The sequence below is a fragment of the Hyla sarda genome, chromosome 2 (assembly GCF_029499605.1).
Source record: "Hyla sarda isolate aHylSar1 chromosome 2, aHylSar1.hap1, whole genome shotgun sequence".
NCBI lineage: Eukaryota > Metazoa > Chordata > Amphibia > Anura > Hylidae > Hyla > Hyla sarda.
Genome location: NC_079190.1, coordinates 387986990 through 388006525, shown reverse-complemented (window position 1 = coordinate 388006525; position 19536 = coordinate 387986990). Strand labels below are relative to the sequence as shown.

General features: G+C 39.4%; 1 protein-coding gene across 5 annotated transcripts in view; it reads left to right on the top strand.

Moving 5' to 3' along the window:
* The window catches only part of CNKSR2 (connector enhancer of kinase suppressor of Ras 2), a 422316-nt gene extending 405787 nt beyond the window's left edge, over window positions 1–16529 (top strand). For 2 of the 5 annotated variants that reach the window (XM_056558612.1, XM_056558614.1), the window contains one exon: window positions 6317–16529. In XM_056558612.1, coding sequence (XP_056414587.1) covers window positions 6317–6532 — 216 coding nt within the window. In that variant the 3' untranslated portion in view covers window positions 6533–16529. The remainder of the gene's footprint in view (window positions 1–6316) is intronic. The other 3 variants (XM_056558611.1, XM_056558615.1, XM_056558616.1) reach the window with 2 other exon arrangements.
* Window positions 16530–19536: the final 3007 nt, after the last annotated feature.

Genomic DNA, 19536 nt, shown 5'->3' with positions numbered 1-19536 from the left:
ATGTTCTTGCTCAGAAGAAATGGGGTTACAAATTTTGGGGGGCTTTTTTCCTATTCTCCCTTGTTAAAATGAAAAATTTAGGGTGACACCAGCTTTTCAGGCCTCAAATGTACATAGTACGCACTCACTCCTGAGCCTTGTTGCGCACCCGCAGAGCATTTTACACCCACATATGGAGTATTTCCGTACTCAGGAGAAATTGCGTTACAAATTTTGGGGTCTTTTTTTCCTTTTACCTCTTGTGAAAATAAAAAGTATAGGGCAACACCAGCATGATAAAGTACATTTTTTTATTTTTTTTTTACACTTGCTCAAGAGTACAGAAATTCCCCATATGTGGCCCAAAACTGTTTCCTTGAAATACGACAGGGCTCCGAAGTGAGAGAGCGCCATGCGCATTTGAGGACTAAATTAGGGATTGCATAGGGGTGGACATAGGGGTATTCTACGCCAGTGATTCCCAAACAGGGTGCCTCCAGCTGTTGCTTAACTCCCAGCATGCCTGGACAGTCAGTGGGTGTCCGGAAATACTGGGAGTTGTTGCTTTGCAACAACTGGAGGCTCCATTTTGGAAACACTGCCGTACGATAAGTTTTTCATTTTTATTGGGGGGGGGGGGGCAGTGTAAGGGGGTGTATATGTAGCGTTTTACATTTTATTATTTGTTAGTGTAGTGTTTTTAGGGTACATTCGCACTGGCGGGGGTTTACGTTGAGTTTCCCGCTAGGAGATTGCGCTTGAAGCAGGAAACTCACTGTAAACCCGCCCGTATGAATGTACCCTGTACATTCACATGGGGGGGGGGGGCAAACCTCCAGCTGTTGCAAAACTATAACTCCCAGCATGTACTGACAGACCGTGCATGCTGGGAGTTGTACTTTTGCAACAGCTGTAGGCACACTGGTTGGAAAGCCTTCAGTTAGGTTCTGTTACCTAACTCAGTATGTTCCAACCAGTGTGCCTCCAGCTGTTGCAAAACTACAACTCCCAGCATTTACTGATCACCAAAGGGCATGCTGGGAGATGTAGTTATACAACAGCTGGAGGTACACAACTGCAACTCCCAGCATGGCGAGACAGCTGTTTGCTGTTCGTTCATGCTGGCAGTTGTAGTTTTGCCAGATTTAGAGGGCCATGGTTTGGAAACCACCGCACAGTGATGTCCAAACTGTGGCCCTCCAGATGTTGCAGAACTACAAATCCCAGCATGCCCACACAGCAGTTTGCTGTCTGAGCATGCTGGGATTTGTAGTTTTGCAACATCTGGAGGGCTACAGTTGAGAGATCACTGTATAGTGGTCTCCAAACTGTAGCCCTCCAGATGTTGCTTGGCAACTCACCGGCTTCCGTAGGAACGCCGCACCAGGGGGGAGAGAGGGACCTCCACCACCGCTGCCAGTCACAAGACAGTTCCCCCGTTCGGCTGGATTACCGTGGGTGGGCAGAACGGGGGAACTGAACTTTAACCCCCCCCCCCGCCCCCGATCTGCTATTGGTCGATTGCTTCTGATCGACCAATAACAGGGATAGGAGGGGTGGCACCCCTGCCACCTAACTTCTATCCCTTCAGGGGGACCGGGGGAGTCTTGGACCCCCCGATCCCCCTTATTTTCTGGGTCCCTGGAGACCCATATGACCGGAATCACCGCAGATTGCCAGTCTGAATTGACCGGCGATTTGCGGCGATCGCCGACATGGGGGGTCTCAGGACCCCCATGGGCGATATGCCGGGATGGCTGCTCATAGATTACAGCAGCCGTCCCGGCCCGATCACTGTGTCCGGTGACATGGCGATCCCAGAACACTGCGCCGTAAATGTGTGCTGTAAATGTAATGTGCGCTGATATGAGCTAAGCAGCGCCGTACATTTACGGCACTTGTGTTTTAGGGGTTAATACTAAGTCACAAATAGGAAATGTGACATATTTATGGATTTCTTAAATGGCAGAATGAAAATATGTACAAAAATTATTCCTGAGACAAGCATGGAGTAAACATAAAATCAATTTTTGCTATTTTTAGCTAAGACTCCAGGGGGAGGCCACTTATTGTTCTATAAGCACACCTTTGCCTCCTCCTCTACCACCCATGGGGCCGACTTGGAAGCATCAGGTGAACTTAAAGGGGTACTCCGCCCCTAGACATCTTATCCCCTATCCAAAGTATAGGGGATAAGGTGTCTGATCGCAGGGGTTCCGCCGCTGGGAACCCCCGCGATTTCTCCTGCAGCACCCTGTGTCATCTTGTGCACAGAGCAAGCTTCGCTCCATGCCTGATGATTGGCAATGCAGGGGCTCCGTGCACAAGATGACAGGGGTGCTGAAGGAAAGATCGCGGGGGTTCCCAGCGGCAGGACCCCCGTGATGAGACATCTTATCCCAAATCCTTTGGATAGGGGATAAGATGTCTAGGGGCGGAGTACCCCTTTAAAGGTTGTAAATCCAGTAAGTGACAAATGCTATGTATGTCTAGTGGGCGGGGGGAGGGGGATGGGGTCAAAATCAAATTTTGAGTGTGTGCCAGGAAATTCTATTGCTTACCATTCAAGTGAGTAGGTAGATTTTCTGTTGGGTAAAAATGATCTATTTGCTCATAATATATATTCCTTTATCAAGTTTTGCCTTTCTCTATAAAAGACTCACATTACCTGATTAGACCATTTTTATAAATCTGTAGAAATCACATAGACGTGTTGGTAAATCATCGTTGGGGGGGGGGGGGGAGTTTCTATTCTCTTGGTTTTGGGGGGTGAATGCACCCCAGTGATTCAAATTGTCTTGGTAGTGGCAGCGATAGTTATGTAACTGTGTAAAAGGTCCGAGTAGGATGCTTTATTATGTTGTAATACATAACAGTCAAACATGTACCTAGGATATAGTAATGCCAATTTTAAGAGTCACTAATCACCAGGTCTTATTAATAAAAGCTAAATTTTAAGGTGGTCAGTTCCTATTGGGACCTTAGTGCCCCAGATTTCTATCATGGGTTAATTGTGTTTATATAGGGTTTACTGTACGTGCACGTTTTTGGAAGTTCAAGATCTTTTACATTTATGCTATTGTTCTTGTTTAGAAATAGGGAACAGATAACTAAACAAACAAGTCCTGGTACCAAACAATTCCTGGTAGTATATAAGGCCATGTATAACTTGAGGGGATATAAAAATCCTCTAGTTAGATTAATTGGATAAAGATATCATTGTAACAAGATAATAATGTTATTCACTTTTCCTGTTAGTAGTTTTAACAAGATAACTGAATTATATATGTTTCTTATATTTTATTTATATAATTTTAACAATTCCTAATCTGGATTTTATGGTTAAAAAAATAAAATAAAAAAATAAAATGGAGTTTTTAGAAGTAGCAGTTTTAACCAAGGCATTACTAGTAATGCTGATGGATGTTCAGTGAGGTCAGTTCAGTAAATCCAGAAGCCAGCTCTCCAAATGGCAGATTAATATATTCTTTGAATATTGATGTCTATAAATCTATCACTAAAGTTAAGGTTTTATGATGTTTGAAAGGTAAGGTTCTGTGTGAGGCTACAGGAGACATTTTCAGCTGGTAAGACTATATAGTAAATTATATTGAAGGTACTGGACAGCTCATCCTGGGAATTATTTGCTGTATTTTGTGCAACACATTTTGTTTTACACATTTAGGATAGGGTCACACGTGCTGTATTTTGCTGCGTATTTTCCTAACCATTGAAGTTAATGGGTAGCAAAATCAGCTGTGTATTTTGCTCACAATTGACTTCAATGGGTAGGAAAATATGCAGAAGCAAAATACGGCATATGTCACTCTACCCTTAAAGCTAAACTTTGGCTGCTTGATGTCAGTCTTCTCACTAAATGCCTAAGTGTATGCAAGGCAAGAGGCTGAGCATTATATCAAACACTAGAATGGAGAAAAAGATGTGTTAGCTCCAAACATTGTGCCATGGTTACTCGAAGGGTAGTTTCAGCACCATAGAAAATTTGATCTTCTGAATTTGCAAATGCTGTTGGAGAAAATCAAGTGTCTTAATAGTAAAACAGCCTTTGTTTTCTATAACAACCAGAGCTCCGTTTTTATTTTACCTGATCTTGTAAAGATATGAAAGCTGTGATTGGTTGCAATGGCAACAAAGACATATTTGCTATTTGTTTCCATGTTCCCTAGAGTTGACGGAGAACGGTCGAAAACAATCAAAGTTAATTAAGAATGCTTGTTCTGTGGACAGAAACCCTTGATGAATAGTCTTTATCCAGAGGAAAGGAAGATGACATTAAAGGTGTTCTTCGGTGGAAAACAACTGGTGCCACCAAAGTTAAGTTTAAGGAGTACTGCAGCCGAAGACAACTTATCCCCTATCCGCAGGAAAGGGGATAAGTGTCTGATCACGGGGGGTCCAACCGCTGGGGCCCCCTGTGATCTCCCGTATGGGGACCTGTAACTACAGCTGTTCTCCCCATGCAGGAGGAATCTCCAACACAGCATGACACCGGGATCGACACACTCGTGCATCCCCACCTCTCCCATAGAGCTGAATGGAGGAGGCATGTCTGTTGCTCTCTTAGTGAGGTCGACAACACAAGCGTTAGCCGTGTAGAGCAGATAGGGGATAAGTTGTCTTCAGCGGCAGTACTCCTTTAAACATTAGAGCTTGGCCCATACAGAAGATCAAAGGGGCTTCCCACCTGTCAGACCAAACCTACTGCAGTCACTTTTCATCTATCCTGTCAAAATGGGAAACTTAAAAAAATAAAAATAAAAAATAAAGTTTCTTTAAACCCACCCCTATAAATAGAAGGCAAAAAAAAATTAATAAAAAATCGGTTCCCTCAAGGCTCAAATTTGCCATGGCTCTAAGGGGACAAAACAATTTCCTTTCATTTGTGTGAGGTATATTTTTTATAAATACAGAATGTTATGCTATTTAATAAACATTCATTTTATTGTCAATTCTATAATTTGTGTATTTTCTATTGCTCTAAAGAAAAAGCTGGGTTACTATGAGCAACATGATGCCAAATCATTTTTTTTATAATTTAATTGAACTTCCATGTTAAGAAATCGATTTCTGACCAAGAATTTTTTAACATGGTAACGATCTTTATCACTGATTTCTCTAATACACGGTAATCAGTAGTTTTTGCCCGATCCCTACTTCTCTCAATAGATAGTTGACCGTGTATAGCATGGACATCTTGGGTTTCCAAATTTGGATAGTAGCTGTTCATTATAGTTTATAGAGTGTGGTTCTAACTGGGGATTTCTTTTCTATGATGCCAGTATGACCTAATAGGGCATTTGGACAGGGTTTGTCATTGTATTATATACATCCTGCTACAGCCAATGAGGATAGCCTAAGGAACCCATTCGGAGGAAAATGTCTACATGCCTTTATGTGATTTTGAATGTCATTTTGAGTTTTCCTTGAAAGTATGCCTGTTATTAGAAAGAACGTTTAATTTGTCCTATGAAAAGTTTGGGTCTGAGTGAGTGTTCAGACTCCCACTGATCTCTAGTATGAGCCAGGAGAAACACAAAGTTATGCACTTCACCCCCCAGCTTGCTGCGATTTCCATATCGCTGCACAAGACCAGCTCCATAAACTTATAATAGAGATCATAAGTTAAAGTGAGACGGAGTTCTCAGGGAGCTGGAGAGTTATGGGCATAACTGCACGCCTCTCCCAACTCATTCAAGAGTAGTGATGAGCGGTAGGGGCCATATTCAAATTCACAATATTTTGTGAATATATGGATGAATATTCGTCCTATGTTTGCGAAATTTGCATATTCGCTATGTATGTTTTTTTTCCAATGCGAAAATTCATAATGAAATTTGCATAGTGTGCATGCGCAATTATATCTTTCACCTAAAGGGATCAGTGTCCAGACTGGAAGTGCCGATATTCGCATAAATATTTGCATAAATTTGCTTTAAAAAAAAATATTCGTCACTACGAATATATATATATATATATATATATATATTTTATATATATATATATATATATATATATATATATATATATATATCACTATAGTCTAAATATTCGCAAAATCATGAAGTGCTGATATTCACGGTAAAGATTCACATTTTGAATATTCGCGCTCAACACTATTCAAGAGATCGGTAGGGGTTAAAAACACTCTGGCCCCAACCAATCAAAACTTTGACATCTCAAAAGTTTTTTTGTAACAGGTAAAATTGACCCTTGATATTGTATATGGGATGTTTTAGTAAAATTAGATTTTTAAGTACACTATATATTATGTACAATTAGAACAATAATGTGTTACTTGTTTTTGTTTTTTGCTTAGGCCAAAGAAGGAGAAGTAGCTATTATTGACAAGATTTTGGAAAATCCAGATTTGACATCTAAAGACTTTCAGGAATGGAAACAACTATATCTTGACCTTTTTTTGGACATCTGTCAAAAAAGTGACGAACAGAACTGTGAAAGCGTTTCTTCTGAAGTGGATGCTCTTATTCAGTCTCTATCTCTCACGCATTCTTATATTGAAACGCATGTATAATTGTTGTACTCTCTGAATCTACTCTAAACCATGGAAATTTTTCTAACGGAAATTATTCTAAATATCAACAAAGTCTGGTAATATATATATATATATTTTAATGTTGCTGACATACGTGGCGTAAGCATTATATTGCCGAGATGCCATTGTCTTATTTTGGCATTTGTAATTTTTTAATGCTATTCGTGCTATGCTTTGTGTTATTTTTGTGGTACAAAAATGAATAAATAATCTGTATTAAATATGTTGGTCAAGCTTAGGGCTTTATATTTGAAACAAACTAACTTTTCTATGACACACAAATTATTTCTGGGTAAAAATATACTGTTTGGCAAAAGACTAAATAACTTTTTATATCCACGCACATAAATAAATAAATAAAATAATATAGGGAAAAATTATAGAATATATGAAATGCTGCAGTTGTATTTTTTTAGAGTATAAACGTAAGTTACGGTATAAAATTCAAGAAATATATAGTACACATTGGTAACTGTTGAATAGAATACTCTTTTAGGCTCTGTTCATGGTAGCATCTTGGCTTAGACTTACAATGAAGCCATGACAGGTAGAGTGGATCCTTTTCTAACTTATAATGACTTATAATGACTCCTATTGACTTATAATAGAGTCTTTTAGGCTTCTTTCAGGGTCCAGTTTTTATGGCAAGAGTACCGATCTGCAGCACTGTAGAAAAATACTGGAACCCTCAACTGGAACCGTATTAACCGACAAAGTGAATAGAGCCTTAATGTGGGGATCACATAGGAAATATATTTGTTGCTACAACATTAGCCATAATACACGTAAAGTTATAACAGTGCCAGAATATTTAATATTGCTAGAAGACTACCTCCTGAAATATGTTTCCATCTTTTTAAAGTGTCATTCATAGTGACTGCGCTACGAAAAATAAAGATGGATTGTTTATCATGTTAAAATGAGACTAGCTTATTCTTGTACAACTTTAGGTTTCTAAATTATTTGTGAGAAATAATTCATGAGAAACTGTTTCTATGAAACATTATGTAACAAATTTTTTATCTGCTGGGTTTTTCTCTGCCTGAATGATGACTACTATGTATTACAAATAGGTTACAATGCACAATGTTATTGGCTTCAGTAAAATCAAGTAGTAAGTAACGTTATCTTGCTGGCCACATATGGCAAAAAAGAGATTATATCTATGTAGCATGAAGCCTTTTCCACAAATAACACAAAATTTTAAAGAATTTATACTATTTAGCTTTTGAAGAAATCCGTGTACAGAGAGCCATTGTACGGTATGCTATTGTTCTGAACTGTTTCACCAGTGTGCATTCTGTTTCATATGGAGAGCTTTGTATGTGTAAAATTCCATAAAAATGCAAAAGAAAACAAAATCTGACATGCTCCGTTCTTTTCAGTATTACAATATAATTAGCATTGTATTGAGGGAAGAATATCTCCATATTTGAGTGCTGTATGGAAAACAGTATGGCGGCACACAATGTACATGTATATGTCTTCATGTAGAAGGAAAGAAAGGGTTTCCACGATGATTAGGAATTGAGCTACGGAATAATTAAATAACTACAATGGGAACCTAGTTGTTTGCCTATATAGTACAATGGTGCTGGAAAGTTTGTGGACCCTTCAGAAAGCCTAAATGTAGAGAATCAAATCAAATGACAAAAAGTATGTGAACCTTAGTTTTCAGTATGAACCTGTTAAGGACCAAGTTTAGTTGATCGCTGCGTCTAAAGTGAAAGTAAACTAATGCTGGTTAGCTCAGGGGGCTGTTCGGGACCGCCGCAGGGAAATTTCACTGCGGCGTCCCGAACAGCTGTAGGACACAAGGAGATTCCCCTTACCTGCCTCCTAATGTCCGATCACCGAATGACTGCTCAGTGCCTGAGATCCAGCCATGAGCAGTCAAGCGGCAGAATCATCGATCAATGGTTTCCTATGAGAAACCATTGATCAATGTAAAAGATCAGTGTGTGCAGTGTTATCACCCCCCTTTTCCCATTTAAAGAAAAAAAAGTGTAAATAATAATAAACTTTGCCACGTGCGGAAATGTCCGAGTTATAAAAATATATTGTTAATTTAAAAAATTCCAAAGTCCAAAATAGCGTATTTTTGGTCACTTTTGATACCATGAAAAAATGAATAAAAAGCGATCAAAAAGTCAGATCAATACAAAAATGGTACCACTAACAAATTCAGATCACAGCGCAAAAAATGAGCCATCATACCGCCCCGTACGCAAAAAAATATATAAAAAAGTTATAGGGGTCAGAAGATGCCAATTTTAAACGTATTAATTTTCCTGCATGTAGTTATGATTTTTTCCAGAAGTACAACAAAATCAAACCTATATAAGTAGGGTATCATTTTAATCGTATGAACCTACAGAATAAAGATAAGGTGTCATTTTTACCCAAAAATTTACTGTCGCACAATGATTTTTTTTGTGTTTCGTTGTAGATTTTTGGGTAAAATGACTGATGTCACTGCAAAGTAGAATTGGTGACGCAAAAAATAAGCCATCATCATGGATTTTTAGGTGCAAAATTGAAAGACTTATGATTTTTTAAAGGTAAGGAGGAAAAAATGAAAGTAGAAAACCCCGGGTCCTTAAAGGGTTAAAGGAGATATCCAGTGCTGAAAAACTTATCCCTTATCCTAAGGATAGGGGATAAGTTTCAGATTGCAGGGGGTCTGACCGCTGGGGCCCCCAGCGATCTCCTGTACGGGCCCCTGACAGCCCGCAGGAAGGGGGCGTGTTGAGCACCGCACGAAGTGGTGGCTGACATGCCCCCTCAATACAACTCTATGGCAGAGCCGGAGCGCTGCCTTCGGCAATCTCCGGCTCTGCCATAGCAATCTGGCGAGCGAGCCAGGGCCCCTTACAGAGAGATCGCAGGGGGTCCGTCCTTAGGATAGGGGATACGTTTTTCACCGCTGGACTACCCCTTTAAGTTTGATCCTCCTGTGCAACAATAACTGAATCTAAAAGTTTCTGATAATTGTTAGTTAGTGCTGCCCATTGGCCTGGAGGAATTTTTGCCCAGTCCATCGTACAAAACAGCTTCAATTTTTTATGTTGACTGGTTTCCTCCCATGATCTGCTTTCTTCAGGTCCCTCCACAACATTTCTTTTTCATTGGGACTTTGACTTAAACATTCCAAAATGTTAAGTTTATTCTTCTTTAACCCCTTAAGGACCAGGCCCATTTTTACCTTAAGGACCAGACCAATTTTATTTTTGCATTTTCGTTTTTTCCTCCTCGCCTTCTAAAAATCATCATAACTCTCTTATTTTTCCATCCACAGACCCATATGAGGGCTTGTTTTTTGCGTCACCAATTGTACTTTGTAATTACATCACTTATTTTACCATAAAATGTACGGTGCAACCAAACAAATGTTATTTATGTGGGAAAATTAAAAAGAAAACCGCAATTTAACTAATTTTGGAAGGTTTTGTTTTCACGCTGTACACTTTCTGGTAAAAATTACATGTTTTCTTTATTCTGTGGGTCAATACTATTAAAATTATACCATGTTATATGCTTTTCTGTAACTGTACCGCTTAAAAAAAAAATCTCAAACCATTTTAACAAAATTAGTATGTTTGAAATTGCCCTATTTTGACCACCTATGACTTTCTCATTTTCCCGTATATGGGGCGATATGAGGGCTCATTTTTTGCACCATGATCTGTAGTTTTTATCAGTACTAATTTTGCTTAGGTTTTACTTTTTTTTTATAAATTTGTTATTTTTTTTTTTTGGAATAAAATGTGACAAAAAAGCATCAATTTTGGACTTTTTTTTATTTTTTTACGTTTACGCCATTCACTGTACGGGATAATTATCAATATACTTTAATAGTTCAGACTTTTATGCAGACTTTTACGATGCAGCGGTACTGACGTTTTACTTTTTTATTGGGGGAGGGGATTTTTCAAATTTTTTTACTTTTTTGTTTTACTTTTTATTTATAATTTTTTTTTTTACACTTTTTATGTCCCCATAGGGAACTATTTATAGATATCAGTTTATTGCTAATTCTGTTCAGTGTTATGTATAGGACATAGCACTGATCAGTATTATCTGTGATCTTCTGCTCTGGTCTACTCGAACTCAGACCAGAGCAGAAGACCCCGGGAGACGGCCGGAGCCAGGTGAGGGGACCAGGTGAGATCCAGGCATGAGCAGTCAAGTGGCAGAATCATCGATCAGTGGTTTCCTATGAGAAACCACTGATCAATGTAAAAGATCAGTGTGTGCAGTGTTATAGCCCCCTATGGGAGCTATAACACTGCAAAAAAAAGTGAAAAAAAGTGAATAAAGATCATTTAACCCCTCCCCTAATAAAAATTTGAATCACACTCCTTTTCCCATTTAAAAAAAAACTGTGTATATAAAAATAAACATATGTGGTATCCCCGCATGCGGAAATGTCACAATTATAAAAATATATTGTTAAACCACACGGTCAATGGTGTACACGCAAAAAAATTTGTGCATTTTTGGTCACTTTTTATATCATGAAAAAATTAATAAAAAGTGATCAAAAAGTCCGATCAATACAAAAATGGTACTGCTAAAAACTTCAGATCATGGCGCAAAAAAATGAGCCCTCATACCGCCCCGTACACAGAAGAATTAAAAAGTTATAGGGGTCAGAACATGACAATTTTAAACGTATTAATTTTCTTGCATGTAGTTATGATTTTTTCCATAAGTACGACAAAATCAAACCTATATAAGTGGTATCATTTTAATCGTATGGACCTACAGAATAAAATGAAGGTGTCATGTTTACCGAAAAATGTACTGTGTAGAAACGGGAGCCCCCAAAATTTACAAAATGGTGTTTTTTTTTCTATTTTGTCTCACAATTATTTTTTTTCCGTTTCGCCGTACATTTTTGGGTAAAATGACTGATGTAATTACAATGTAGAATTGGTGACGCAAAAAAATAAGCCACATATGGATTTTTAGGTGCAAAATTGAAAGAGTTATGATTTTTTAAAGGTAAGGAGGAAAAATGAAAATGCAAAAACTGAAAAACCCCGGGTCCTTAAGGGGTTAATGGGAACCTGTCATCATTTTAAATTTTCATTAACTATCAGGGCGATCCCCAGATGTTGTTCCCCCTCCCCCAACCAGCCTTGACTCAAGAATCTCCCCGTATACCCAAACAGGAAGAGATCTATCAATAAAACCGCAGAAAGAATGAACATCTGGCACGGAAATTCTGCTGTGTGCACAGCGCAGCAGAATCCCATTGAATGACAAGGAAATAATTCTATCACTGTAAAAATCACTAGTCAGACCACACATAGAATACTGTGTACTGTACTGGGCACCAGTGTACAAGAAAGATATAGTGAAGTTGGAGAGGGTTCAAAGTCGGGCAACCATAGTAATACGGGGTATGGGAGGACTACATTACCCAGAAAGATTATCAGAATTAGGGTTATTTAGTTTAGAAAAAAGAAGGCTTAGGGGAGAACTAATAACTATGTATACATTGTAAGGATTTCTCCCTTGGGATAGCTCTTGGATCGTCCTTGACACAGCCACAGGACATGTTTCCACTTCAATCAGCAGGTAAACAACAATACTTTATGCAAGTCCGGCCCCTCGCCAGCTTTATTAGACAAGTTTCAGGATAAATGGATAAATAAAAACATAAGACAGGAACAAACAAAACCCTAGACCGTTTAGTCACTATCTAAACAATCCAGCATGCCCTGACTATCAACTGGTGGGCTTTTCCCCGCCAGTTATACTTATGCCTCCTGCAACCTTCTACTCACTGTTCACACACAGCATTTGCTTTGCTGTGTATCTCATCCATATCACTCTTGTTGCCACTCACAGCTCAGGCTGTGTGTTCCTCACCAGGACCCCTGCTTCCCCCATAAAGCCACCTTGCTGTCTTCTGGGGAGAGCACCAACTATTCTGTCTGACTTCCTTTTAAACACACTTCCCCTTTCTGCTACCTCATTATTAGGCCACAGGTGGAGGTTTCTCCAGGGTTAGCTAGGGAAATACACCCTTCCCTTGCCACAGTGTCACAATATACATATAAGGGGGCAGTACAGAGATCTCTCCCATGATCTATTTATACCCAGGACTGTATCTATAACAAGGGGGCATCCTCTATGTTTAGAGGAAAGAAGGTTTCTACACCAGCACAGATGGGGGGTTCTTTACTGTAAGAACAGTGAGACTGTGGAATTCTCTGCCTGAGGTGGTGGTCTTGGTGAGCTCGGTAGAAGAATTTAAAAGGGGACTGGATGCAGTTTTGGAGAATAATAACATTATAGCATATGGATTCTAGATCTATAGGGACAGAAGGTTGATCCAGGGATCTATTCTGACTGCCATATTTGGAGTCGGGAAGGAATTTTTACCTCGAGTATGAGTTCTTTTTTTGCCTTCCTCTGGATCAACTCAGTAGGGACTCATTAGGGTTATAGGTTGAACTTGATGGACTCTGGTCTTTTTTCAACCTTATAAACTATGTTACTATGTTACGAATTCAAGGGAACTCTGCTGCTCTGGAATCTCTGTGCAGAATTCCAATGCGGAATTCTCAGCGGTGAACATAGCCTAACATTTTGGCTTGATCTTAAGCAAACTGCATATAGGTAGCAATGTTCTTTTTGAAAAGCAATGTTTTTGTCCTACCATGCACATTGCACACCATTGTTGTTCAGTGCCCTTCTAATGGTGGACTACTGAATATAAACAATAGCTGATGTGAGAAATACCTTTAGTAGTTTGGATTCCTTTGTGACCTTGCGGACTACTACATACCTTAATTAATACTACATACCTTAATTAATACTACATACCTTAATTAATACAAGATCAAACAAACAGGTCTCCCACTCACACCTAATTGTCATTCCATTGATTGAAAACATCTTATTTTACCTTCAAATTATCTGCTAATTCTAAAGGTTCACATATTTTTGCCTCACAGATAAGTTATATTGAATCCTTTGGTAGGTGCCTTCAGATTTTATGGTCATACCATTTTTGAGGTAACCCAGTAACAGTGTGTATTCTTAATGTTGGGACTACTGCATATAGAACATGACCATCTGTATTACAATGATAAATCTGATATGGTCTCTTACTGGCTTGGACTTGTACTGGAATGGTAAAGGCAATATCTCTATGGAGTTCCAAAAGGGTCTATTCACGCGTATAGTATCCTGCGTATATTTGATGCACAGGATTTGATGCACAGGATTTTATGCTGAAGATTTCAATGTAAACTGAATGACTGACTGAATACAGCCTGGAGAAATAGTAGGAAAATGGCGGTCTTGGAGGCGCCGCTCAGGGGTGTTCAAGACTTTTTCCTACAATTTCTCGCATTTTTACGCTGGTCCCCCATTGGAAGTCCAGAATCGGTCCAAGTGCAGCAACCCTATTTGTACATATCTCCTTGTACCCTGACAACCACGACCGCCAAAAAAACATGGATCAGAACGTCATCACCCTATAGGTGAGTATATCACTTAGGTTTGGTGGCGGGATCACACCGAGTCGATATATGATACAAGGGAGTTCCCCCTGTCTCTTTTTCTATTTCTCCCAACCTAGTCCTGAATACAGCATCAAATCCTGCGCAGGATACTATACGTGTGAATAGACCCTAAAAGATCATCACACCCTAGAGAGATTATAGCAATAAAATTATTTCAAAAGACTGCCCTTACCCTTAAAGTACTAGGTAGGATTAGTAAAAAGCTTTCTACCAAAAGCAACCTCAGACAACCTGAGGAAAGATTTGTTAACCCCCTATAGAGATGACTTGTTTGCCCTCATGACATATTTGTTTTAGTAAATTCCGATATTTGTATTCCCCATGAAATGGCAACTTTGAAGCATAATTTCTTATTATTCTTCTGTTCCTCCATTATTTCTCCTGAAAGGAATGAATATATAGCCAACTAGAAATTACCATGTCCACGCTTTCAATAACTGTAGCTCATTCAGTTGACAGCTATCTATCTCAACCTCTCCATAAACATGAAAGTTTGGTGCAGCCAAAAGTTTGTGTCCTCTATAGAGAATGTAAGGGTAAACCATAGCCAGACAGCTTGGCATTGGCTTATCTCACCCTGAACAGTAGGGTTGGTCAATAGAAATTCAAGGAAAAAAGCCATATTTACCTAGTCCTGGTTTCCATCAGCTTCACCCAGTCCCCTGAAATTATGCTTCTGAGATGACTGCTCAGTGCAGGACCTGCCTGCTTAGCCAATCACTGGCCACAGTGTTGTCCCTTCCTGGACAGGCCCTGTAACAAGCACTAATCTTCTGTAGCAGGACGAAGACAGAAGATTGGGGGGACTGGACAGACCCAAACGAGAGCTGCATGGGTAAGTAAGTATGGCTTTTTGTTATAATTTTTTTATGGGCCCAAGTACCATATAAAATTTTGTATAAGTGCCTGAATACCCCTTTAAACTCTATAATCAGAGTTTCTTTAATCATGTGTTTCTTTACTCATATGGTAAGACCTACAGTAATTTTGCACCCACCAATAATACACTTTTAAAGTATCATTGTATAATGCCATAAATAAATGGGATATAGGGTCTCATATGTTCTGCTCATCCTGTAGACTTGAATTTTTAGAAACTCTATTCTTTTAGCAAAATAACTTTTTCTATCTTCTTACATGTTGCAAAGACATGTCTAGAAGGTAAATTTAGGGGTCCATGCTAGAATATTACTAGTAATTAGGATTAATACTATATTGTTAGAATACACCTCAATGTGTAGTTGATAGGTGTTCGACCACACCAGACTCTAAATCAGCAAACTTCTGCTACTTAAAGGGGTACTCCACTGGCCATGCTCCTTTAATGCAAATCTATGGGAGGGGGCTTGGCATAGATTTGCATTGAGGGGAGTGGCTGACCCCCGCAGTGCATTCACAGCGTTCAGAACTAAATGTTCTGAACGCTGGGCAGTGGAATACCCCTTTAAAAGGAGGACTCCGGCAGCAGTTTTATTTTGCCATTATGCCCGGACTGCAGCAACTAAAATAATAAATCTTAATCCACCTTCGGCTGCTTCCCCAGATCCCAATTATCTGAGCGAGTCATCACTTGCCCACGTTTTAGGAAGGTGGGGCCCGGAACATGCCTAGGTCAGGTAAGTAGGATGGCCCAGTACAGGAGATCACGGCCCCAGTCACTGGGCCCCCTGCGATCAGACACTTATCCCCAACCTGTGTATAGGGGTTCCCTGAAGTACTTCTTTAACTGTGTAGCACATTATAGATAAGTTAAGAGTTTATTTTTTATAATTTTAATAAGATATATAATATAGAACTACATGTTCCTAGTGTATGGTTTAGTAAATGTGTAGTAAACAGATAAAAAAAATCTTATAGATACATAATTAAATCTACAGTTTTATGGAAAGTATTTGTCTCCTTACATTACAGATTTTTTACAATGAATGGTTTTAAATCATTAAACAAAAATTAGCAAGAAGAACCTATATAAACATGTTTTACTATTGTGAATGCAATTGTTTGCACATGGGATTTATTAATGCTGAGCGAATGTTTTTCAGACTAATTCTGTATAAATGCAACAAAGTATAAAAATGATGCCAGATTACATTTGAGGCTCTCATGGCACTGTGTGGGCCTATTGATTTTTAGTCATTCCATATTAAGGATTTCTACAATATGGATTCCTAAAATTTAGATGTAAAGCTTATATCCAAAATACGGTGTGAACAGGGTCTAAAGGGTTTTTGTATACATCTAAAGTACATGCTGCAAAAGCTCCCGACGTACATACTAAATGTGACCTTAAAATTCCAAAGTCAGATGGGGGCCAAAACAGTGTCCTTTTAGCGTCTGCCTGGCCAGTATATATTAGTATATCACCAAAAAAATGTTAGGCTGTGTTATTCGTCCAGTATATATATATAGTTTTCTTTATTTTCATGACTATGAAAATTGTAGATTCACATTGAAGGCATCAAAACTATGAAATAACACATGTGGAATTATAGACATGAAAAATAAGTGTGAAACAACTGAAAGTATGTCATATTCTAGGCTCTTCAAAGTAGCCACCTTTTGCTTTGATTACTGATTTGCACACTCTTGGCATTCTCTTGTTGAGCTTCAAGAGGTAGTCACCTGAAATGGTTTTCACTTCACAGGTGTGCTGGTGTGGAGGAGGAGGTGTGATGTGTGGGGGTGCTTTGCTGGTGACACTGTTGGGGATTTATTCAAAATTGAAGGCATACTGAACCAGCATAGCTACCGCAGCATCTTGCAGCGGCATGCTATTCCATCCGGTTTTCAATTAGTTGGACCATCATTTATTTTTTAACAGGACAATGACCCAAAACACACCTCCAGGCTGTGTAAGGGCTATTTGACCAAGAATGAGAGTGATGGGGTGCTGCGCCAGATGACTTGGCCTCCACAGTCACCGGACCTGAACCCAATCGAGATGGTTTGGGGTGAGCTGGACCGCAGAGTGAAGGCCAAAGGGCCAACAAGTGCTAAGCATCTCTGGGAACTCCTTCAAGACTGTTGGAAGACCATTTCAGGTGACTACCTCTTGAAGCTCATCAAGAGAATGCCAAGAGTGCGCAAAGCAGTAATCAAAGCAAAAGGTGGCTAGAACCTAGAATATGACATATTTTCACTCTTTTTTTTGTTAAGTATATAATTCCACATGTGTTAATTCATAGTTTTGATGCCTTCAGTGTGAATGTACAATTTTCATAGTCATGAAAATAAAGAAAACTTTGAATGAGATGGTGTGTCCAAACTTTTGGTCTGTACTGTATTTTTCTCTCCATAAGACGCACTTTTTCTCCCCCAAAAGTGGGAAGGAAATGTCTGTGCGTCTTATGGAGCGAATGTGTGTGTGCCGAAGTGCAGGGAAGGCTGCAGAGGGGAGGCTGCTGAAGCTTACCTGCTCCTGGGTCTGAACGGCGAAGTGCTCCGTTGCCCTGTTCTATTATTCACGCCGCTGCCCCGTTCTGCCATGCCCTTTACTGCTGCTGTCCCGTTCTCCTGTCCGCATAATGGAGTCTTATGGAGGAGTATGTGACACACACGTCACTCCACCTCCTTACATGCGCCCAGCGTAACGCTATGGAGGAAGCAGAGTGACGTGTGTGTCACATGCTACTCCATTATGCGGACGGCAGAACAGGGCAGCGGTAGTGACCGTTAAGCAACTACAAGGGGAGTCCTGCTGGCTACAAGGGTGGTCCTGCTGTTTAAAAGGGGTGTTCTGCTGGCTACAAGGGGGTCCTGCTGGCCACAAGGGGAATTCTGTTGGCTACAAGGGGGGTCCTGCTGTCCACAAGGGGAGTTATGTTGGCTACAAGGGGGGTCCTGCTGGCCACAAGGGGGTCTTGCTGGCCACAAGGGGGGTCCTAAATATTTTAGTACCTGTTTGGTTCAGAATATTTTTTTTCTTGTTCTCCTCTAAAACCTAGGTGCGTCTTATGGAGCAAAAAATATGGTATATATGCGCAAATATATATTACATTTATTTAACATAGTTGCCTATGGGTAGCAAACAGTATGTAACGCTATTGAAAAACTGTTAGGCTGTGTTCACATGCCGATCTTGTTGGAATGAAAAGAATTTAGCAGAGAAAAAAAACAGCTTGTTAGGTTTTTCTCTCTGCTAAAATGGTGAAAAATAAACAACATCTAAAGGAACCCAGACGGAATGCATTAAAAATGAATGGGACCTGTCGGAATCCATTGGTGTCTGGTGTCACAACCTCGGCCCAGCTGCATTATCAGCTGTCATACCACACCCCCTCTATTCATGTCTATGGGAGAGGGCATGACGTCTCTGGCTGCCCAAACCCAGGGTTCTAAATATACTGTTTAGAATGCTGGGTGCGGCACGGAGATCGTGGGGGGTCCCAGCGTCGGGACCACCGGGATTAGACATCTTATCCCCTATCCTTTGGATATGGGATACGGCTAAGTTTCCACTTACCTTTTTTCTGGCAGTTTTTGGAATACTGCCACTGCAGTTTTTGAGCCAAAGTCAGAAGTGGATCCATAAGGGAGGAGAAGTATAAGTCCTTACTTTATATGTCCTATTCCTTTTGAATACAATTCTGGCTTTGGATCAAAAACTGCAGTGGCCGTTTTTCAAAAACTGCCAGAAACAAAACTAGTGGAAACTTAGCCTAAGATGTCTGTTGGCGGACATAATGCAATATTAATTCAAAATACACACAAAACACTCCCCCATCTATTATCACATTTTAACAAAGTATTTATGAATTTTATGGAATATTAGGTGACATCCAGAAGAGGCACAATTTTTTTATAACATACTCGCATGTATAAACAATGACTTATTAGATAGATGTATCTATGTGTATGCAATGTTTTTTTTTTTTTTTTTAAATAAAGTTTTCTCATTCTCCTACACTTGCCCAATGCAGCTGACTGAATGTATTTTACATCTCAGAGTTCAGAAATGTTCCTGAAATCAGAAAATGTGTTTATTTTTCAGTTCTTTTTGTACTCTCCGTGACTATTGATGTTTTATAGACATTCTACTTGCACAGGAAACATGTGGCCTTTTTAAACTGAATTACTCCTTGGCATATGTGATTTCATTGGAAACCTGCTCCAGAGTATTGTTTGTATAATCTCATGTAAAATGGTCTTTCATAAGAGATGCATTTCTTTTCTGCATGAATATGGACTTGAACGTTATGATAGTATCTGTTTTTGTATTTACCCAGAAAAAAAAAATTGTTTCAAGAAACGTTTGTGTTCATGTAAAGTAATATGCATTACAAATCTATTGTTTTATTGGACCAAGAAGAAACAATATAAAAGGAAACTGATAAGAAAAGACTCATTATGTGCATATTTATTCTATACCAAGGTTTCTGTGACTGCCTTATGATTCCTATTGTAGCAAAGTGATCTGTTTATCATCATTGTGATAAGACT